Source organism: Cyanistes caeruleus, chromosome 4 (assembly GCF_971803275.1).
Source record: "Cyanistes caeruleus chromosome 4, bCyaCae1.hap1.1, whole genome shotgun sequence".
Taxonomy (NCBI): Eukaryota; Metazoa; Chordata; class Aves; order Passeriformes; family Paridae; genus Cyanistes; species Cyanistes caeruleus.
This window is the reverse complement of record NC_141704.1, coordinates 22999655-23024268: the sequence shown is the minus strand read 5'-3', so window position 1 is coordinate 23024268 and position 24614 is coordinate 22999655. Positions and strand designations below refer to the sequence as shown.

Below are 24614 nucleotides of genomic sequence, written 5' to 3'. Positions count from 1 at the left end.
GTTTCAGATTCTTGACTGAAAAATATAGACCGTTCCCTCTGTTTATGGCGCTACCAGAGCGGCAGGCAGAGCTCGGGACATTAGTGCAGCCCGGAGATGCGGCGGTGCGGCGCTCGGCGGGGCCGGGCCGCGGCGGCGGCGGCGCGGGCAGAGCGCAGGGGGCGCGGAGCGGGGCTCGCCCGGAGCGCACATCCCGTCATCCACGCGCCATCTAGCGCCGGCAAAGGGAACCCGGCTCGGCACGGGAGCGGAACCGAGAGGAGGAGGAAAAGGCTCCCACACCCGTCCCAGCTCTCGCCGTTCCCAAAGCTGGTAAGAGCCATTTGGATATTGCGACCAGAACTCCGGAGTGGCTCGGGGCGGGTTGTGAGGAGCATCGCTACACTTCGCTCCCAGCCATCTCATTCCCCCTTTTTTGCAGTGAACGGTTCCCCTTCCCTTGAAAGCAGCTAGCGCTCCCCAGAAATCCCCTCGGTACCTCACCTAAGCTATCGCCGTCGCCCGATCCCTACCCAAAGCACCGCGAACTCCGCTGCCGGCGGAGGGGTTGGACCGCACGATCCCGGCCCCGCAGAGACACACACCGGCACACACACACCGGCACACACACACCGGCACACACACACCGGCACACACACACACACCGGCACACACACACACACCGGCACACACACACATACCGGCATACACACACACACACACACCGGCGCGCACGCAGGCACAGCCGCGCTCCCTGCCCTGCCGCCGCCGCTGCCCGCAGCCCTTTTGTTTCGCCCGCGGAGCGATGTCCTGCCCTGCCCACCCGCCCCGCGCTTCCCCGCGCCCGCACCGCCGCCCGCCCCTACGCCCCTCGCCCGCGGGCGGCGGCGGCGCGGCGGGGTGGCATGGCCCGCCCGCCTCGGGGGAGGCAGCGGGAAGCCCCCCTTCCCCGCCCCCGGCCGCGCCAGGGCCTCGCCGCTGCCGCCCGCAGCCCGCGGCAGGGCAGGGGCAGCGGCCGCAGCCGCAGCCGCGCCTGACAGCGGCCCCGCGCCGCAGGATCCGCGCCCCGCAAGGACGTGCTCCACGAGCTGCCAGGCGCGATTACGTTGTTTTTTTCCCCCCACCCACCCCTTGAACTTGTTGCTTGGCGCTCGGCGGTGGCGGAGGGGGGTGGGGGTGGGGGAAAGCCTTATTATCGATGTCCCTTTGGATGCGATCAAGCTTTCTCAGGAGCAACTACTTCCCCGCCGTTCCCGGCGGGGCGCGGAGATCTAGCGGCAGAGCTCGTATTTCCAAAAGTCTCTATGCAACTGAGCGCTCTCGCCAGACTTTCACAGGTAGGTGCCGCAGACTGGGCACGTCTGGAGGGATTCGAGAACTGAGCCGAGGGGAAGGGGCGAGAGGAAGGAGGCGGGGGTAGAGGGGGGGGGGATGGGGGGCATGATCCACCACCGACCGCCGAGCCCTACTGCACCCCGCAGCCTGCCCCGCGCCCCCCGCCCGCCCCGGTGCCCGGCCTCCCCCGCCGCCAGGGAGCTCCTGCCCCTCTCCCGCTCCACCGCCAGCCTTCCCCGGTTCGCCTTTCGCCGCCCGCTCGGGCGCTCCCGGGGATGCCCCGTGCAGCCCACCTACTGCATGTGTCTCCAAAGCCCCCGCTCCTACCCCCGGCCAGGACCGCGGGGTTCTGCCCGACCCTGGTCTCCTGGCCGCAGACCAGCCCCTGTCCGTGCCCCGATGCTCCGTCCAGGGGAGAGCCCCGCTCTGCTCGCTCCCTCTCTCTGGGCGCTCCCCGCTCACGGCGCCCTATCCCCGGCATCCCTCTGCCCTTCAAAGCATTTCCTGCACGGAAAACTTGCCTTAAAGTTTAATGCTGCCGCCCGGAGCTCCTCCCCCTGCCCCGCCGGCTCCCCCGGCCCCTACCCGGGGTCTGGAGAAGTCCCCGGGCGGCGATTAAAGGTCAGGGAGAGGATTCTTCCCGGCGCTGCTCCAGGGCTGCCGGCGGGAAGGGGGGCGGCCCGCCCGGCCCATCCCCTCCGCCCCTCCACGGCGAGCGGCGGCGGCGGCGTTGGCGGCCCCGCTGCAGCCGCCCGGGGAGGGCTCCGCCGGCTGCCGCGGCCCCGCTCCGGCGGCGGGCGGGGAGCAAGCGGAGGAGGGGCGGGGGGACCGGCTGCATCGCGCGTGGAGGAAAATCTCCTTCCAGGTGGCTGCACAGCTGCACTAGAGCTACTAGCTGGCTCCTGGGGCTAGTGATTTGAGGACTGTTGCTTCCATCCAGGGGGCCTCGAATGGATACCTTATATCCAAAGGATTTGGTTGTTAGAGAAGATGCTTTGAATACAGGGATTTCCAAGTGCCCTCATTTAATGTCCTAGCAGTCTGACCAGCGCCTGGAAAGCATATTCTGGGTCGAAAAAGTGGAGGAAACAAAAAGGAAGCAAAAAGGTTTTCAGTTAATACTGAATATCACAAAAATGTTCAGGAATTCTGCTGCCTCAAGAACATGTGAGAATTTGTATTTTTCTTTTCCCTCTCTATTTTAGTGGCTGGACCAGAACTGTCTCTAGATTGACTCCCTTAGCTGTAATAGGTGTTTGGAACCATGGCGGCAGGTGTAGCAGCTTGGTTACCCTTTGCCAGGGCAGCAGCCATAGGATGGATGCCAGTGGCTACTGGTCCCATGCCAGCTGCTCCACGGCAGGAGAGAAAGCGAAGCCAGGACTCTCTGATTGTACTGAATGTGAGTGGCATCCAGTTCCAGACATGGCTGGACACCTTAGAGCGCTACCCTGACACTCTGCTGGGCAGTTCAGAGCGGGACTTCTTCTACCACCCTGAGACACAGCAGTACTTTTTTGATCGGGACCCTGACATTTTCCGCCATATTCTCAACTTCTACCGCACTGGGAAGCTCCATTATCCCCGCCAGGAGTGCATCTCAGCTTATGATGAGGAGCTGGCCTTCTTTGGCATCATCCCTGAGATCATTGGTGACTGCTGTTACGAGGAGTACAAGGATCGCCGGCGTGAGAATGCTGAGCGCCTGCAGGATGATGCTGATACGGATCACGTAGCTGAGAGCTCCCTACCCTCAATGACAGCTCGTCAGAGGATGTGGCGGGCCTTCGAAAACCCACACACCAGTACCCTGGCTCTGGTCTTCTACTATGTCACTGGTTTCTTCATTGCCGTCTCTGTTATTGCCAATGTGGTGGAGACAGTGCCCTGTGGGGTAAGCCCGGGGCGCATCAAGGAGCTGCCCTGTGGAGAGCGGTATGCGGTGGCTTTCTTCTGTCTGGATACTGCCTGTGTGATGATCTTCACAGTTGAATATCTCCTACGTCTGCTGGCAGCTCCCAGTCGCTACAAATTTGTGCGCAGTGTCATGAGTATCATTGATGTGGTGGCCATTATGCCATATTACATTGGCCTGGTGATGACAGATAACGAGGATGTCAGTGGGGCTTTTGTGACATTAAGAGTCTTTCGTGTCTTCAGGATCTTTAAGTTTTCCCGCCACTCACAGGGTCTGCGCATCCTGGGCTATACCCTGAAAAGTTGTGCCTCGGAGTTAGGCTTCCTCCTCTTCTCACTCACTATGGCCATCATCATCTTTGCCACAGTCATGTACTATGCAGAGAAAGGTTCATCAGCCAGCAAGTTCACCAGCATCCCTGCAGCCTTCTGGTACACCATCGTCACCATGACAACACTGGGGTAAGTGCAGCTGGTGTTTGGTTACAGCCAACATTTCAACAAGTGTATTGGCACGGACGGAAAACACTCAATTTAGAAAAAATGGTGATAGAAAAAAATGTGAGGGTAAGTTTTGTTACAGAACTTTAGGACTACAACTTGTAACTTCCTTCTAGCTTTTTTACATGTTTAAGAGAGTCAACAACATTGCTGAAATGAAAATAACCCAAATCCAAAAACTGCAAAAAACCTGAAAAGGCAAACAACAAAACAAAGCAAAAAAGTCTTCAAACTGTTTGATTTTTGGTTTTGGACAGTGAAATTGGAATATTTTATGAGTACATGTGAGTTATCAGTGGATTTTTAGTGGAGTATGTATTTTCTGTCAGGACCTGTTACAGTGTTCCTAAATTATTAATTTTTATAAGGAGAACCAAAGTGCAAGCTTTTGGTCAGTATGTGGATCTGCCATTTTGTTTGAAGTCATGTATTGATGTAGACCTGGATATTGAGTTGGTTATTACGAAATGATTTGTTTTCATGAAAATCATACCTTGTCTTTACAAAAAAAATATATTAATGATTTTATTTAAGACACTGAGCACATTTCCTTTGATTTTTTGGACATATAACTTTTAAATCATGAATGTCAAGCTACACTGACTTGTGATACGCTCTGGAAAATGATCTGAGGAAGTGTGAGACATATGACACATCAAGCATGTGTTTTTAAATATAATTCTAATGGCAATACAATTTCTTTCAGAGAGTAGGGGTTAAAAAAAAAGTGTCACCGTTGACATTAGAATGCAATGCAGTTTAATGGAAAGATGAGACAGAGAAGTATTTTATGAAGTCTCTGATTCCAGAGTCTGATTGTATCAGCTGATTCTCTGCACCGAGTTATAAAATGCACTTGTCTTTAATTACAACAGGGATTTAGAAGGTTGACTAATTTGAAATGATAATTTTTCCCTATTCTTAATTTTGAATTGTATAGTACCATCTACGAAATTGAAAATTTGTTGATTCATTACAAACTACCTAGTTATTTAATAATTACTACATGGCAAACTTAGCACTTTCATTAAGGCAAAGTCCATCATTTTGTTAGCATTTTGCCATATCTTGTTGGGTCTGTTGAGACTTATGAAACATGTATAACTTTTAAATTTAAAAAAATGAAAGTGCATTATTAAACTATTATGAAAAACTTGATTTATTATGTGCAATAGTAATTTACTTGGGAAACGCACATAAAAAATATTGAAAAAGATAAAAGGAATGTCTTGTGCCACCATTTTTATACCAGGCTTTTATCTCCAGTGTGATATAACAAATGAAGATAAATATAGCGCATAGTAAATATTTCATACTTCTTGTAAGGGCAAGTTATGCTAAAAAGGAGTGACAAGAGCTTTGGGGATTTTAACCCGCCTTTTAGGTTCCTGGGTGGTTTTTGGTGTTCATTTTCTGTTGCTGGTGACAAATGGAAGGGATGAGTTAGCAGAAGAAGCAAGTTAGGCATGGTAACTAGATCCATACTCCTGTATTTTCTGATGCTGATATTTCTTACCATTTATTTTTAATTAGAATAGTGATGTTTTCAAGAAAGAGTTGACTGATACTTTAATACAAAAAAACAGAAGCTGGTGTGTTTTGAGGTTTTTTTGTAACAAAAGGTACTTTCTGAATAAGTTGTTTCCATGCTTATGCACAGTGTGGAAAGTACTTGTCCATGGTACTGAACTGAAAATTTTCTTGTTTTGTGCCCAAATTGCAACTGATTATAACACAGGTATGGGATCACAGCTGGTGTTAATATGATTTGTTTGTTTTTTTGGTGCACAAACACACACACATATATATATCTACATGAGTATTATTCTGTAATTCCCGGTTTTGAAGTATACTCTGTTTGAAGTTTACTCTGAGTGAAATCTTCAAAAGTACTGCTGTAATTTGAACACACTTTCAAATCTCTTTGAATAGAACCTAAGAATCTGTTTTTAAGTATACAGCACACAATATTTTGGTCCCAAGTGGAACAAAAAGGGTTAAAGAGAATCCTCTCATGCTTGACTCCTTTTTCAAGGTAGTTTGAACAAAGAAAGTTTTGAGCAGGTTGAACAGAGAACCAAAGTCTCACCCTCAGAAGTTGAGGTGTGATACAGGTTCAAATATGACAGACATCTCCAATTTTTATGAAATCTTTTAACAGTGCATTAGGTAGATTATGTCCTTTTAATAACATCATGATAACTTTATAAAGATTATGTTTAAATGTTAAATATATATATGTGAATAATTTAAATAAAATTAGCATAATAAAAAGCTTTGAAATCTTTTTAGTTGATGGAATAATTACACAAAAGGAGAGGGAAGTTGCAGGGAAAATCATCAAGGGTCAGTGAAAACTGATTGTAATTAGTACTGATACCTTTTCTATGTGCTAAAGCTTACCACCTCTTTACTAATACAGAGCTCCTGTTCATTTTAACTTTAGTTTTAGCTGAATCAGGGGTGTATAAATGAACTTGACAGGAACAACTTCTCTCTTTTAGAAACAAAGCTTGATGAAGTCTTTATGTTTTAAATGACAGTAGCACACAGCAGGTTATGTGAAATACTACAAAAATTCATGAAAGCTAATAGCGAATAATAGATTAACATAAAATTGAGCTTTTGAGTCCTGGTGTCATTGTCATATTTTTCTAGATAGCAAGGGTATTGAGTAAGCGACCTTTGCAATTTGGGGAGTTATTACCTTGGAAGCAGAGCTATATTTCTCAGTTCTGCATGATTGCTGAGCAATTAAAGTGTCTTTAAAAAACATAGATTACATTTTCCTTTGCAGTGTGCTAGTGACTTCAAATATTACGATATTTTTGCCTCCAAGGATATACCAGCTATTAACTGCTCTTGACTGCTCAGCTCAAGTAGTACATGTACATGGAAATGTTACATGAAAAAGCTGAAAAAATATGAAAGGAAGGGAAGAAAGGAGCAAAGGAAGAAAGAGAACATGAGAAAAAGATAAAGACGGAGAGAGAAAGACGCCTCTAGAAAAACAGCATGTACTCTTCCAGAAATGGAACTGTTTTAAACTCCAGACTAGTGTTTTATCCGGATTAATTGCAGCAAAAGTAAAGGAGAAACAAGAGGAAAAAGGAGAATAAAACTGAAAGAGGTCACAAAATATTTTATGGAGATTCAAGATAATAGTGGAAAGCACAGAGGTCAAGAATCAGGTCAGAGTGAAACTTGAGAGACAAAAGTGCAAGTCTATTGAACTGGGACTGGGAGACCTGTGGGAGACCTCCATGGGGGCTTGTGAACATTTATACCCATAATGACAGTTATGTCACTTTCTGCTGTCACCTTAAAACATGACAATCCAATAAATTTCCATCTGCCCTGTCAGGAGCCAGCAAATGAGCTGGAATAGCTGGTAAGCTTTTGAGGGTGTAAGGATATTGTTTGTTCCCAAGTCAGTCAGAGCTATAGCGTAGTTTGTGTTTTATGAAGATATTATACTTTAAATAAGGAATGTAGTGCTCTTCTGTGAGTAGTTCTAAAGCAATCTCACTGCTATATTAAAATTCTATTTTTATAGCTTTTACATTGGGTGGCTTTATAAAGTCACACAATGCTTCAGCAGATGAACACAGTATGAAGGGAAGGTTAAACTCAAGACTACTCATTTATTTGCTTTCTTTGTATAAACTAGAGGTGTGTCTTTCAAAAAAGATAAAGCAGCTATTTGTTTTCATTATTTCTTAATATAGCCCATAATGTGTGAGGAAACCCACTTAAGATATATCAAATTCTCTGAAGACTTTATAATGAACAGATGACTAGATGTGATAACAGAAAGCCTCAGTGAACAAGGGAAGAGAGCAAAGGATTTCCTTTGCCTGCATATTCATGTTTGCCATCTTCAGTCCTTTTTCCCTTCTTTTTTCATCAATATGGGTATGCTCTATCTATTTTTTTTCCATTATTTATTCCAATTACCACTTTCCATAGTTTTCATGGTTGGGGTTTGTGCACTGGTTGACACCTTTCCTCCCTTCTTCAAGACAAGGTTAACATTTGTAATAAGACTCTGCTGGCTTTATTTTTCCTTCTTCTGCTCCTTTGTTCCAGATTCCTGATCATCCCTCACTACTAGATCAAATCTTTCGTTTGTCATCGTCATTCATTTGACCTGAACTTTCTTCAGAACAGATTTTTTGTTCTGACCTTTGTTTGATAGATTTTTCCTTATGAGCATCATAAAATTTCCACATCATCACTTTTTTTCTCAAATGCCACACATATTCTCTTTTCTCACTACTGTGCCATTTTCAAGTGTCTTTAGTTCCTTATATTCTCTGGATTTTAGTTTGAAATAATCCATCTTTTCAGAACTTCCATTAAAAAACTGAGTTTAATAAAATGTGAGAAGAGAGAACAAAATTCAAAATCTTTGTTCTGTGAAAAAAAAATTCATTAAAAGTTGGGATATATTCTTATGATATGTGTTAGAAATGTAAAGATTCACAAAGTTAGAGTATTATATCTGTATCTTGTAAGTACATATTGCTCATTCATTTTTTGTTTGATATTTTCAACCCTGTTTCAAATAGAACTTTTCTATTTTTGTCTTATATACAACCTAGTGGATTTTGTATTTTACAAATGTGTTTGATGTCTCAATCTATTTTCTCTTCACAGCAGAGACATTTAGCCTATATAACAGAGGAGGCACAAAGTGTAGTTGTGATCACCTTCAAAGTACATTACTAGATATTCAAAAAGGGCTCCAGGGAGAATCTGTTATACTAAGGGTCATTTTGATAGCAGTAAAATTTATTTTTTTTTATGTAACAAAAGGATTACTGAACCTATATTGGGCTGTTGTTACTTGACAGTAAGAGAGCAGAGTAATTGTATTCTTGGTTGCACTGGGGACCAGCTTTCCTCTTCAAAAAAACCCTGAAAATCTTAAAGGAGAAGGACTTGGCTTGTTTCACTTATTTTTCGTGAACATGAACTTGTTTAGTTCAGTTATGAAGAACATGAAGGTGATGCTTAACAAAAAGATCTGTCTGCTCAGGATTGAATACATTTGTTCTTTTGGTAGAAACAGATTGAATTTTGTTTCCTTGTTATTACTTTGAGACAGGAATAAGAATTAGATTACTGTGGATGCAGCATAGAAATATGCTTAGTACAGCAGAACAAATAATCTCAGAGAGTAATTATGGCTAGTGCCTGATCTGTTAACTAGGGCCTATCATTCAAGTAATCATCAGTGAATACTGTCATTTTAGTAAAATCTTTAAGTGATCAAACCTAAGAAGTTTAAACTGAGTGATGACAATCCGTATGTGACTCACATCATTGTGCCTTTGTCTAAGATGAAAAATTTGCAATATAAAAGCCATATAAATCTATGAATACAGTATTAGAAATAGTGCCTACCATGCCAAAAAATATCTGGAAATGGAAACTGTATTTCTGAAGAAGGAAAAATAAATACCACAGAAATAAAGTGAGTATTCAAAATAAGTTGAGAACATCTTGCAACTTCAGGGTGACAATTAAGTTTTCAGACATTTGAAAGAAGGTCTAATGAATTTTACTCCTTTTACTTGATTTTTATGGCATTATAGTCCATTGGCAGAAGTTCATAATATTCATCATGGTAAGCAAACAAGAGAAGAATCTGATTCATCAGGGGTTAAGATTACAGATTGTTCCAAAGAGGGAGTATAAATTAGAAATACAGAAGATATTTAGAATCTGCCTTAAGAGGTTTCATCAATTGCATGACAACAGAGCTGACACTGATGGGAAAGATTCTGTTTATTTCTGTACCTATAATTTATTGGGCAATAGATAGGAGCACAGGTTTTTCTGGAGGACACAGTCTTTAAGATTTTTTTTTTTTCTTTTTTGAATTGATTAGCAAAGGTTTTTGAATTTATAGACAGTGCTTTAAAATGATAGCTCTAAGCTACACTTCCTGGAACAATAATAGTCACCATGCTTGGACTTCAACTCCTAACACAGTTAGGAGCCCTAATTTCTACCACTATTTCTTAATTTTTTTTTTTTTTTAAGAAGCATATGATTTTGCTCTTCCTGTGCCTCTGGTAATGTTTCATTAGTGTCTTTTTAAGTAAAAAAGCTGTGGGCTTTGTTTTGACAAAAAAAATCAATTTTCACCAAAGTACACAATGAAATTTGCATTATTTTCACAGCATAGACTTAAATACATGTGATTTGAGATGAAATAAAAAGTAATGCTTTTAACTAGAGCATCTGATGCGTAACAGGTATGAATGTCCTGTAGAAAAGTACTGGATACAAAGATTTACTCAGGTATCTGGTGTATGAAGACTCAGGTTTAAACATGAGCACCTATGAAAATCATGTGATCAATGCATAAAAAGAATAAAATCTAACAGGATTCATCTCTATTATAATTCAAATGAGACTGCACTCCTTTTCTCCCAGCAGCATAGACACAACTTAGGCATTATTAGGAAATACATCTTAATGTACCTAGTTATCAGTACAGCATTCCTACTACCATGAGTTCAAATTCTAGCAGTTAAGTGCACTGACAAAAGCTAACAAAACAGTAAAAGACAGCTATCTTTCTATTATTAAAGATACAAAGATATTAGTCATATAAGTAATTGTATTTTTTGTGTATTTAGAGAAGCAGTTTCCTTTCTTACATTCCACTGTGCAGCATTGTTCCTTACTTATCTGCAGATCTCCATCCTGAAGATGAAAGCATTAAGAGCTACTGTGTAAATGTACTTAATTAGACCATGATTTTCCAGTTACAGAAAATGTGAGGTTGCTAAAAAACCTAGAAAAATGTTTTTAATATGAACAAAGAAAAATTTTGCATATTTAAAGAATTTAGGAATAGTAGTTTACATTTCATCCCTGGTGGGTTTTTTTTCAATTTCACCTGTGTTACTGTTTTTTTTGATCTGATTGGTTTAACTGAGAGAGGTCAAGTTTCACAGACATACAGATCTCCTGGGTTTATTTATTTATAGGACTCAAACACTACAAGAAAGAATTTAAAGGCATTTATGTGTCTGGAGATGAAGACAGGCACTCAACTTGAATTCTCAGAGGCTTGGGTCTTAGAAACACAAAGGGGAACAGGTGAAGCTAGATACCTTGTTCCCTTAGAAAACAGTCTTATGTGCACAGGAGTAACTTCTAGGATAAGTACAGAATATTGTACTCAGATTTGGGGTATGTCCCAGAGGCAGGATCAAATACCCCTGTCAGAATCAAATGGATCCTGCTGGGGTTCAGGTCTTGTTAAAATAGAATATGCCCTGTTTTTACATAATACTGTAGAAAGGAGATGAGTGTTGTGTGTGTGGTATGCTTAGGAAGGAGGAATGAGTAATTCAAGTGAAAAAAAAAGAAGGGTAATGTAAAGAAAGAGTAATGTAAATTATCCAAGGGATATATTTTTTGATCCTAATTTTCTGTCTCTGTGGTTTTCAAACCAACAGCTCAGCATGAAAAGATATGTAAGAAATGGAAGCTGTGACATGTAGATATTAATGAAAATATTTTTAGAAACAGTGTGTAAAATTATGAGGCAATGTCAGGTAGGTGATTCCATTTTTCAAATAAACAATCTGAGGATTTATTGGTTTCAATAGGTCTCTTATTTGGCTTATACACAGTGAATTTGTTAGAATGCAGATATGTGGTAAGAAAAGGTAAAAAGAAAGTCTCAATTTTCACCACTGCAAATTCATCCCCTTCTCTGGTATGGTGGCAAATATTATTTTGTGTCTTTGATTTTTTAATGAACGTTGTTTGTAGATTTATATAGGATGTTTGAGAACTACTTTTTCTGCCTTTGGGTTTTCTTTTTGTGCAGTAATATGAACTTTGTAAGCAGAGTACATTTCTGCTAGCTGATTCTTACCTTTATCTCTGTTCCTAAATGAAGTATATTTAAAGCATATTTTCCTGATTTTTCCTGATACTTTGTAAAAAAAAAAAAAAAGAATAATTTCTGAGGAAAGCATCCTATATCACATTTCTTTCTCTTTGAGGAAGCATTTTGATTTGTCAGCTGTACTTGCTATCACTTGCACTAAGGCTTACATCAAAAAATAACATATGAAGAAAAAAATCCCAATATTGAGAACACTTATGTATTTTTTAAATATGATTTAATATCAGCATTAAAACAAAAATGTTATAAAATATGTATCTGTATGAATAAATTTCACTGTTTGATTACTGAAGACTCAGTGTCCTTAGACAAGACTTCATATAGTATAAAAGGCAGTATAAACTTCTAGGATTTTACTTAATTACTCTGAGTACTTCGGTAAATTAATATAAAGTAAGTATGTTTCACTACAGTTTTAAATCTCTTGGATTAAGAGAATTAATTTTGGATTAAGAAGTAACTGTGAACGTCCTTAATGGTATCTATAATAACCTAATTTTATGATAATACATAAACATGCTTTAATTAATTATTATTTTGGGAAAAAATATTACAAGACCAAACCCTAACTTTTTTTCAAGTGTGTATCCAGAGATAAGGATTTTTTTTCTATGAATTATACTGGCAGATTCTCAAAATATTTTGGCTGATACAAAGGGAACAGTCTTTCAAATTATCTCTTGAAAGCTTGGCCACCCAGGCATTCCCTGTAAATGGCTGAGAGTTAGACTGTAAGGTTGTGAAGGAATTAATTTAGAATTGTGTATTAGCTTGCAGTCTGAATGTGTCTTTTGCATCCTAACTCACTGCTTCTTTCAGTAAGATGAGAGTTTTCTGTATAAGAGCACATGTAATGTGAGTGGGATCCTTAACTTTTCATTATTTTACTATTCATATCCTCCTTTTTTATAGCCCCAAAGAGGAGTTTTATTATTGTGTTAGTGGCCTTACTTTCATTTTTTGCAACTTTTATCTCTTCCACTTTCAGCCACTTAACAATTCCCTGAGCATCCTTATCAGCTATGGGCAGCAACTACTGCACTGTGCAGTGTTGTTTAGGAACAAAATTGATGCTCTTTGACATGGTGGATGACAGCTGCAACATGCTGGTCCCCAACTCTCCTTCTTCCCACAGAGGAATAAAAAAGCAGAGAGGTTGAAGATGTTTTCCAAACCTGATTGTGAAGAGCCTGTATACTTTGTTGGTTAAGGGTATCTAATCACTTCATTATTGGTATACAGCGGGTTAAGAATTGTGGCCTTTCTGTTGAAGACACAGAAGTATCAAACAATCCTGAGTAACAACTCTTTTTAACTCTTTGTAATATAAATATCACAGTATAATATAAATACCACAGTATCTTGTACCACTTCTAGTACTGAGAGTTTTTAGTTTTTCTAAGCTTTTTGTCTGGGTTTGTTACTAATGCATTTGTTTAAATCAGTTGATGAAATCCAAGTTGAAGCATGGATATCATGGACTAGAGACAGGAAAATGGTACAAACAGAATATATACCCCTATTCTCACACACCTAGTGAGAGCTATGCTTGCAGCTGTCTCTTGTGTTTATTTGATAAATATTACATAAAAAGATTTCAATGCTGTAAACTCTACACTGTTTGAGAATTTAGATAAAATTTGTTATTTTAGCATCTTGGATGGAAGCTTGAAAGGGTACAAATTGAAGCTTTCCCACAGAAAGATAGTTTAGAGTAAATCTGTCCCCAGACTGGCTTAATGATTTAACATGCTCATTATTAATTATTTTCCAAGTGAAAGGGAAGCTCAAATTTTATCTGGTTTGCTTGTGAACAAAGTAATCAACCTATAGTATGTGTCAAAAGGCACCAGCTTTTAGAGGTAAATGTTATAAAGGAATCTCCTTACAAAAAGATCCCCAGGTAATATGATATGCTCTCCTTCTCAGATGATGTGCTACTTCTGACACCTCTCTCTCTTCCTCCCATCACAGTCAGATCACTGTAGAAGTTGCAGCTGCTGAAAGGCTGTAGCCATCATCATTCTTTAGCCTACAGTTTCTTTCCTGTGCAGGCCCAAATTTTGGGAATTTAGCACATTAAATAATTCATGGGAGAAGCAATGTTGCTAGTCGTGCTGGCGAGCCCTTGAGCGCAGTTCAGCCTCTTGCTGCGCTGGCAGGGCTGTGACAGTCTCTCTCCTCCTCTGGGGACAGGCACAGCTGCAGGCTGGAGATGGTGCTGACTCCTTGTGTCTGGCAGAGATGACCAATGATTTTAAAAAACAGACATCTTTGGGCAACAGTGCACATGCAAGATGAAATCCTAGCTGTGGGAAGGGAAGATAGGAACCACTTTCTGTCTTCTAGAGTGCCTGGAGTGAACTACCCTAATCCCTTTGGGTGCAGCTGTCTTCTGGCACTGTCTGCCCTGAGCCCTCTTCACACCTTGAGTACAGCACGATGTCTGTCAGCAGTCATCCATGGATTTACAGTGGGTTTGGCCATGCAATAGGAAAGAGATCTGGGGTCTTGCAATGCTTTTCCAGACTGTATGTGAGCTTTCCCTATTGCTCTATGTAGTCACAACATTTAGCGTGCACTGCTTGTTACATCTTTGCAAACAAATTAAGTAAATACAGAGCAAAGTGACAGATGATTTGGAATACTGGACAGAAAAATGGATGGAAGTATGGACTTAGATCCACATAAATGGTTTTGAAATATACTTGTATCAAGAGGCTGAAAACAGATTGGTTCATCTCTAGTCTCAGTGGTGTTATCCTCTCCTTTAATATATTTTCTGATACCTGGTTTCTAGCTCACTAGCTATTCTCAGAGGTTCTCTTGTCTTCAAAGCAAACAAATCCAAATGCAACAGAAAGGTTTCCTTAAATAAACCTTTCATGTTGTCTGTACATAGTTTGTTTCCCAGTCCCTCTGTTTGTGTGGAAGGATGCAGCTATGGAGATCATATCTTAGGTGTGTGGTTTTTAAAGAAGATAATCAGGACATAAAACTATTTTAAAGGAGACAAATAGGACATGCTGTACAATGGAATTATTATGGAAGAATCTGGAGGTGGAATTCCAACTTAATTCTCTTCCAATTGCTTACTATCTCTGGGAGATATTTATAGGTCTTAACTTACTCCTCCAAAAGTTAAATAGTTCTGAGCTAGTCATCCTTTTCTCAGTTAGGAGGTAATGAAGAGAAGCAGGCATCTGGATGTGCTCATTCCCCTGCACCGAGTATAAATGAAATTTATTATAATTAGTGTAGACTTTAAATACCAAGTGGAAATGGACGAGATAAATCCCAAGCTCTGTGGGTAGTTGGCTTGATCCACTCTCCTTATTCCCAAATTATATAACTGTGAAAGGCCCATAACATATTCCTTTCAAAGATCATAGCAGAGTACCTGCTTGGCAGTTGATGGCAATTCCCACTTCATCAAAAAGGCGACATATCCACTATATTCAAACTCAAAATATTCATGTTCTGTGTAACCCTGAAGGCCACTTCAGTGCTTTTGCCAATTTTTTGTCCTTTTCCATACAACACAACAAAAATTTTAAATTTGAAATAAAGGGAGATTTAATGTTTGTGCTGGTTTAGAAGAAGCCTCTAGAAATTTGAAAGAAAATTTAAGTTTCCACTGTAATTTTCTGCAGGAAAATGTTCTTCAAATAGCAATGCTTGTGAGTTAAGATATGGAGAGCTAGAATACCTTGATTAGCCTTCAAAGGATTGTAAGCTATTTCTGTTCTTCTGAATGGGAAACCTAGAGAACAAGCCACATGGTGGTCTTGTTAGCTGTTTCACCACTGTTCATTTCTGAAGTGTCCCACTAGAGACATATCAGACATATCCCCTGAAACACTGTTCTTCCAGGAGGTCCCAGAGCTCTAGATTGCAGTTAGGTATTGCAATGCATAGCTATGAAGCAGACTGAAAATTTTAGAGACACGCTACAATAAATTTCAGCACTCTACTCATTGCAGTAGTCATTTTCATATTTAATTCAAATTAAAAAATATAATTTTCTCTAAAGCTGCCTCCAGACTGACGTACTACAGAGCCTTAAAGGCCATGACAGGGTATTATGGTCAAACATGCTTCAGAGTTTGTCTTTCTCGTTTTCCTTCTGAACTTCATTTACTTCTCTGCAAATCATTCAAATCGCTCCGATAAGAGAATTCTTTAATTTGGTATGAAATCCTTTTATCAACAAATACTTGATTTAATTAATTTTAGTTTGTCTTCATGATCTGCTTTTCCAGAACAGAAAATTTCAAATTTGCCAGCTAGTACAGTTCTATACAAGTGTGAAATAACATTTTCTTTCAGTATGTTCCTTTTTTTTTTTTGGGCGGTGGGGGGGGATAAGAATTCATGAAATTTTGCTCTTTAATGCACTAAGTGGCATACTAATTTTTTTTTCTGTCTGTGAAAAGAGATTAATGAACTACAGAAGAAACAATATTTCCTCTTTTTTCTTCCCCTCAACTGGCCAGCTTTATTATAAACTTGCAAATATGTTTTAAAGAAAAAGTGCTATCCTGCATAACTAAGGAAATGTTGTTTCTCCTTTGAGGGGAATCAGTGGTTATTTCATAATTTGGGGCAACAATTCTGATTTAATACTTTTTAAAAAAAGTTCTCTTCCCATTTGCAGCTCAAGCTATTGCTTTTGAAAAGCTAGAAGAGATGGTAAATGATGGAAAAGAAATTCTTTCTTAAGATTCTTGCTTACTTCTTAGTTGTCCTTGAAACAAATCCTGGTACAAAGACAAGTTTTTTTCCCATACTTCTGAGATTTGAAGTTATATTTTTATTATGCCAACCCCTTTTCAATTGCCTCTCAAATCAAATTGAGAACAGGGACCTATGAAGCCAGTCTGCAGAGAAATTATTTACCTAACTAGTTTTCTAGGGAGAAATAGGTATAGACAGTGTCAAAAACTGAGTTGTTAGTCCTTTGATAAAGCAGCCTGATAGTGGCTAGTGTTCTGCACCGGGGTGGAGTGGTGGGATGTGAGGTGAGAAAGTGAAGATGCAGGATTTTTTCTGAATCTTGACAAGAAAGGTACAATAACAAATTATTTAATAAAAATAGATGTTTTAATAACATAGAGAGGGACATGTCTATCTACTCAGTCTCATACCCCTTCAGATGTTGGGATCTATGCATTTGCTTAGCATTGGATGGGTTGGGGGGATTTTTCTACAGCATGCTGCACAGATCCTGTACATGCAGAGATCTCTCTATCAGTTCTTTGTGGTATTGCATAATTTTTATTAATTTTTTGCAATAACACAACCCTATTAATAGAGGATATTTTCATGATAACTTCTTGCTGCACTTCTAGATGAAGACAAGTTTGCAGAGGTGGTGTAATCACCAGTACCAAGTTACCTGCAGGCTCCTCTCTTACAGTGATCTGGGCAAGTTTATTCTGCAAACAGTGTGTTTGTACAACAGAGCACAGCCTGAAGGCTGGGGTGAACATTCAGCATTGTCTGCTGTACTTGCTCAGTCTCCCTGTTACGTGAGTCAACAACTTTCCACTGTGGTCTTTCGGTCAGGTTCACTACAACAGGTTCGTGATGTGGGGTAAAGAAGAATACACCTGTTCACATCATTTCTTAGTATAACAATTGGTAACTTTTAGTGATTATGGTTACTGACCAGAGTTACTGACTCAGAGAATTATAAAAAAGCTAAGAACTTTTGCAGTCAGACGAAGGGAAACGTCACTCCTCTTTTCAAAAAGGAAAGCAAGAAGGATGTAGGGAACCACATACTCTGCGCTTGGGAAGATTGTGGAGCCAATCCTCATGGAAGTAGTTTTAAGACACATACAAGGAGGTATTTCAAGGCAGCCAACTTGCCTCTCTTAAGGCAAATTGTGCCCAAATAATCTGGTGACCCTCTGTGATGGTGTGACTGCAGCAGTCGACAAAGGAAGACAGACCAAAGTCACCTACCTAGACTTCTGTCAGGCCTTCAACATGGGCCCGTACAACATTCTTATTTCCAAGATCAGACATGATCAGACATGGACTTGAAGTGTGGACTTGGGGGTTCTCATGGCTGAAAAGCTGAACACAAGCCAGCACTGTGCACTCACAGCCTGGAAAGCCAACTGCATCCTGGGCTGAATCCAAAGCAGCATGGCCAGGAGGACAAGGGAGGGGATTCTGTCCCACTGCTCCACTCTGGTGAGACCCCGCCTGGAGTGCTGCATCCAGCTCTGGAGTCCTCAGCAAAGGAAAGACATGGACCTGTTGGAGAGGGTCAGGGAAGGTTCCCAAAGATGATCAGAGGGGTTGAGAACCTCCCCTATGAAAAAAGCACAGGAGGAGTTGGGGTTGTTCACCCTGGAGAAGAGTGAAGGGAGACCTTTTGTAGCCTTCCAGTACCTAAAGTACCTTATAAAAAATGAGGGTCAGCAAATTTTTACACGGACATATAGTGATAGGACAAGGAGGAATGGTTTTAAACTAAGAGATATTTAGATTAGATGGTAGGAAAAAATTCTTCACTGGGAGGACAGTGAGGCATAAGAACAGGTAGCCCAAAGAGTTTGTGGATACCCCATCCCTGGAAGTGTTCAAGGCCAAGACTGAGGGGTTGGATTTAGATGATCTTTAGTCCCTTGCAACCCATAACTTTCTGTGGTTCTAGGATAATATCAGAATAAGTTGAATATGTTCAAATAAATATCTAAAACTTTTTCCCAAAGAAACTTCTTATTTCTTCTAAAAATTTCACAATGAAACATCAAGAATTCTTATGATGTAAGGTAATAGAAAAATCTCTTCAGGAGTCTTTGAACTCTTTTTCTTACGTGAGACTTTGATAAAAGTAAAATGTAGTTGGAAAATACAATTTATGAATTTCCTGTTTCCAAAAATACATTAATGAAATCCACTTAATTTTTATTACTTTTCTTTTAGAAATGTAGAAAAAAACCCTAAAACTACACATTTGTCTTTTTTGTTCAAATTGCTTTTGGGATTTCAATTCAAAGCAATTTTGATTTTTCATCCACGTGTGGAGTGGAGAATACTTTCAGAAACAATGCTATGAAAGAAAAATTTCGTCTAATGGTGAAAGGCTATAAACCAGACATGACTGGTCCATTCTTTTTTTGACTCAAAAAAAAAATTGGAAAAATTAATGGCAAGATATCCAGCAGTGCACAAAAAAGGAAAAAGAATACAACTTCTGCCTTGGGTAGAAGTTACAGATTGCTGGCACTATAACTGGTGAAGTATCATAGTGTTCTTGCCTTTGCTTCCATCCTGACCTTTACTTCCAACCCTGGACAGGGCTTTAGTTTTACACTAATTTATCTCCTTCACCTCCCCCTCTCATATTCTCAGTTAATTGAAATAACTGTGGGTTGGATCAAGCTTAGATTAGGGAGATAGTTATTTTTTCCTAAAGACTTTCTAAAGAATTGTGGACAATGGATACATTATAGCTATTTTTAAGTACCTTAAGTATAGGTTCAGAGTATCCAAGAATATCATAGAGCCTGAATACTGTGCAAACAGGGAAGCAGATGCTTTAAACTCACTAATAGTTCTTACTACGCTTACTTTCTTCAGCTATTATTTAATCAAAGGTCATAATCTACAAGGTGATGAGAAGTTTTCATCAGCTGCAGAACACAAAAACTTAATAAAAATTTCAGTGTAAGGTACATAAATGCTGCACCATCTGTGAGTCCATGAGTGCCTTGCAGGATTTAGTGCTATTCACTTGATCCAAAGCCCATGGAAATCAAATAGTCTTTGGTTTGACCTGAGAGGGCTTTGCATCAAGCTTTTATATAAAAACCTCTAGCAATATATTGACAGGGCAACAATTACTTTCTTGAATTATGTCAGACTCTAAGGATTTTATCCCAAATCCATGAGAGTGTTAACAGGCATTCCTCCAATACATATATTGCTCTTAGTACGTTATGCAGACACAGGGTGAGAAAAACAAATGGTGGAGTTTAATTATATGTATTTGAAGCATAGTTTCATCATCAGGAAAACGGTAAGATAGTACATTCCAGCTTCAGATATAACAGGTTTATCTGTTTTTTGTCAGGAAAATCTTAATAGGAAGTAAATGATACAGCATCTCCTGTGCCAACATCAATGTTGAGTCATACATGAGATCCCATCTTCATACATGAGTATTTCACTGAAATGGTCATAATCAACACTGGAGTAGATAATTTGCTCAGAGTTCCTTACAGCTAAAAGAGGAACAAGTTGGCATTTTCTTCGTTAGCTTATCAAAAGCCTTGCTAACTCACAGAAGCTTTCAGGCAACCTTGAAAGTATATCACGCACTGATATCATAAGAGAACATGACAGACAGAGCCTGATGTATCTAATTTTGGACTGGTATAACAGTGCTATTTAGAGCAATAAAGGTTTTATCTCTTGGTTGATCTGTTTACTGAAATAGTCAGTGAAAAATGTGTCATATATTACATCTCCTCATTATTCTTCTGGCATAAAGGACATTTGAATGGCTGGTTCTGCCTACATTTTGGGATTGTCCTGCTAGCTGTATTAGGATAAGGTCATATACTGTATTCGGGCAGCACTGTGTCCAGTTCTGGGCCCCTCCCTACAAGAAAGACATCGAGGGGCTGGAGTGTGCCCAGAGAAGGGCAACAAAGGTGGTGAAGGGTCTGGAGAGTGAGTTGTACGAGGAGCGGCTGAAGGAGCTGGGGTTCTTTGGCACAGGGAAAAGGAGGCTCAGGGGAGAATTTATCACTCTACAGCTGCCTGAAACAAGGCTGCAGCCAGGTGAGGGTTGGCCTCTCCTCCTAAGTAACAAATGATCACACAGGAGCCTCAAGTTGTTCCAGGGGAGGTTTAGATTGGATGTAGAAAAAAGTTTTTTACTGTAAGGGCTCAGGCATTGGAATGGACAGCTCAAGGAAGTGGTTGAGTCACCATCCCTGAGCTGGCAAAGACTTGTAGGTGTGGTACCTGGGGACATGGTTTAGGGATGAACACAGGAGTGCTGGGTTAACAGCTTGACTCAATGCCTTAGTGGTCTTTTCTAACTTAGATGATTCTTTGACTCTGTATATAAAATGGGTATAAAGAAAAACACCTCATTTCCCTAACAGGAATCTGTCAAACAACCAGTTAAAATGAATGACTGGCTAAGACTTATCAACAGAACAATGGTTATTATATGGACTTATCTGCTTGCTTTCCTTTCCACATGAAAATCCATCACTCCTAGTGATCATCGTGCTTCCTTATATTATATATGAATTTATATAAATTTATATTGTATAAATATATATCTATTCCTTATATATTATTCCAATACATGATAACCATTAGATAAAAAATTTGTTTAATGAAAAACAAATAAACTCGCAGTTAATTTTTTTCTGATGTGGGACATGAATGCCAATACTCTGAATATCCTGTAAGGACTGAGATAGACTAGATTTTATTCTTGGGTATTATTCCATTTCAGAGAACATTGCAGCTTTGTTGACATGAATGCAGTGCATGAATGACTTTATGCATATTCACAACTGTTTCCTGGAAGGAAATGGCTGATTAAACAGTAATGATATAGCATGTGTAAATGAGTTTTGTGGATAAACATGTATCTTTATCCTTATTGCCTGAGATTGGTTGTTGACTAAAAAAGTTTTTTTGCTGACATTTTCTCTTCCAGAAATTTTACCAATCATCTCATAACAGATTTCCTTTTCTGCCTCAGAAACTTCTTTTTCATTATATGTAAACAATGCTGATTTTTCTCTGTTTCTCTTGAATCACATACTTGACGAAAAAAACAACTGAATTTAGGAGTGTCTAAGTACTACCCCAGCTGAGATGCTCAAATATAAATCTCTGCTTTCAGGTGAGGTAAATCACTCTCTAGACTCAACAACTGCAACGTGAGCTTCAATACTAACTCACGTACGAAAACCTACATACATACACCAAAAGTGTCTTCACTTTCTACTTGAATCCCATTCCAGGAGAACAAAATGAAATTGTTATGATGTCAGAGCCAAGAATTATTTTTATTTATTCCTTTTTATTCCCCCATTCAGATTTGGTGGTCCTGCTCTGTTTAATGATCTCATGCAATTTAACTGTTCTTCATATCATTTTCAAGCTTCTTTGCCCAAGGTGCTTTTCCCTAATGTCCATTCAAACAGAGTGACAGCAACTTGCTCAGGAGAAAAGTATTTAGAATATATTGAACAGGTCACCTCAGGAAAAAAATATGTTCTCTTGAGGCATTATGATTACATTACAGTAGCCTCCGTACATGTATTTAAAGAGTCTCAGATAAAAATATTTCTGCTAGTAGAATAAAAGAGGAAAACCATAAAAAACTCCCAGCTTTTACATCTTCTATCCTTGATAGTGCATTTAATAAACAGTGAAAACTTTTGTTCCAATATATAAAATAATAGAAGAAAAGAATTTACAGGAATATCATGAAACTGTACTACAAACCAGTGAAATGAAATGAGAGAACTTACAGTGAATAAAACTAAAGAAACAGGTGTTATGAACACTATGTCTTGTGATAAAAAAGGCAGTAGAAACTACAGGAAACACTGTATTTGCTGTATTTGAAAAATATTGGTAAATGTCTTTTTAAACGTGGAAGTCATTTCATGGTAGTTTCTTTTAATTTATGACAGTCTTATTGATCTAATTATAAAAGAACATTTTTTACCTGTGCATTTTTTTATTAAGCAGCAATATAGATAAATGGGTGGAAAATGTAATGATTTCTACCAGCATCTGGGGTTGAAGACAAAGCCCACGGGAGCTAATGGAAAGGCTTTCTTTTTCTTCAGCAGGTTTTAGTTACATCTTACGATATATAATGTAACATTTCTATATCATTAGTTCATTCCAGTGGGACCTGGAGTGTCAGATTTTTCCCACATGAAATCCAAGGTAAAAGTTGTGACCTGTTTCCCTTATAAGAAAAAAAGGCAATGCTCTTATGATGGACTGGTGGAAATGTTAATGAAACCTGAAAACACTTGTAGAACTTTCGGTTTTTTAAATATTAAATGTATCATGGAAAGGTTTACTTACTTTATGGAACCCACTTTAAAATGTGTGTCTCAGCCATCAGGTTGGAACATATCAATGTGTAAAAAATGCAATTACTCACTGGGGATGAGGTGAACTCTAATAGTTAGATGCTGTGCAAGCTTCTGAGACCAGACACCGTGACGATTTTGTAGGCATCTCATTAACGAATTGCAGTGCTGCAGCATGCTCTGCTTTACTTATTTATTGAAGAGATAATGGGAAATAACTGGTTTCTTTGTGAAGTCATAAATAATATGACAGAAGGATATTAAATGCACTGAGATGTGACAGAGAAGCTAAAAACTTGTGGGGTTTAGTATTTTATGGTGCCAGTTCTCCTTTACCAGTACATGTAAAGCCAACAGATATGTTTTAGCTGGTTTTGTGAACAATTATCAATTTAGTGTACTAGCTATTGACAAGTGGGTATCTTAAATCATAAACAGTATCTCAGAAAATTGCTATTTTGCAGTAACATACAGAAGTTACTAAAGAATATATCTTCCTTCTCTTTTATTCTTTTTTTCCCCTTCAGGTGTTTTTCTGTTTTTTTTTCTTTTTCTTTTTTTTAAAAAAAAAACAGAGATAATCTTTTTCTCTTTTTAAATTTCCAGTGTAAAATATTGGTTCCACAAGTATGAACATTTCTGGCATTCACTCTTTGCAGATTTTTTGCTATTGGTGTTAGTCTTGTCCTGATACTGCACAAAAACTTGCATGCAAAGTCCACTGTGGCTTTTCAGTACTTTGCACTCTTGATTGAAATAAAAGCTACCTTTTATTTCCCCCTCTGTGTGTGTGTGTGTTCGTACCTGAATTAAAGGGAGAAAAATATGTTGTATTCTGAAATGCAGACATAGCACTGAGATCTAGATTCAGGCAGCACTGTCCTCTTCTGTCTTCATTGCTGTTGTTTTCACTAAGAGATTCATCGTGCAGTATATTGAGAATTTCCACAGAGACTGTGGTTGCAAGTCTCTGCAAAGACTTAGCCAAGAAGCAGCAATCTTATTGGTAAGTCTTTGGATTATTTCTGAGTATCATGACCTCACAATTCTTTACCTTAGGTTTGCCTCTACATCTAGCATAAAGCTACTGTAGAAGACAGAGCTCCTCAATGATGCAGCAAGTTTTATTTAGGTTCCTATATCCTGTCCATCTTTATGGTACCAACCACCTATATCGTAAACATCCTTCTACAATTTGAACAAGTTATTTTTCCTGGAGCAATAAGCATTTCTTCTGGGTTGGTAGTTTAGAAATTGTTGCAGCAGGCAAGTATTGAGGTTACAAATGTGTGGATGTCAGCCACTATGCCAGCCATGAGCATTTTATGGTTTATAGTGTCCATTACCACCTCATCTAAAGACTAAGCTCATCTTCCGAAACATGACCTTTTTATTGGAGGAGTTCCAAGCATTTTCAGAAGGGGTGCTGGAGCTTGTTATTTTTGCTTGCTTAGCCCACTTACATAATTTTATAGCGGTGTAAATCTATTGTTGCACAAGTGTCTCCTAGTTTGCAGTAATGTGAAAATAGTGAGGCCTGATGTGCCATGGTCAGCCTTTGCACTGCCAACAAAATACAATTTTAATTCATTTGAAGTAGGAAGTAATAGGAAGTAGGAAACAGAGAAGTAATTCTATTGCAACTCAAGTCATGTGTATATAAAAGTTTAAGGCTGGAAACAATTTCCGTCAATTTTTCTAACTATTATGTGTTGACTATTACTGTAATTTAAATTTCACTTCAGAGCCAGCAGTGCCATAATGACTTAAGAAAATGAAGTGTTCATTTTTCATTGAGCAGTGGAGTGGTGACTTGGAAAAAGTAGAGTTTCATCTAC

At 39.5% G+C, this 24614-nt stretch overlaps 1 protein-coding gene across 2 annotated transcripts in view; it reads left to right on the top strand.

Moving 5' to 3' along the window:
* The first annotated feature begins 222 nt into the window (after window positions 1–222).
* KCND2 (potassium voltage-gated channel subfamily D member 2) overlaps window positions 223–24614 on the top strand; it is a 267398-nt gene continuing 243006 nt past the window's right edge. The window contains exons 1-2 of one of the 2 annotated variants that reach the window (XM_086887018.1): window positions 223–312; window positions 2520–3693. In XM_086887018.1, the coding sequence (XP_086743144.1) occupies window positions 2579–3693 (1115 nt within the window). In that variant the 5' untranslated portion in view covers window positions 223–312; window positions 2520–2578. Of the gene's footprint in view, window positions 313–930; window positions 1317–2519; window positions 3694–24614 lie in introns of those variants that run through there. The other variant, XM_086887017.1, reaches the window with a different exon arrangement.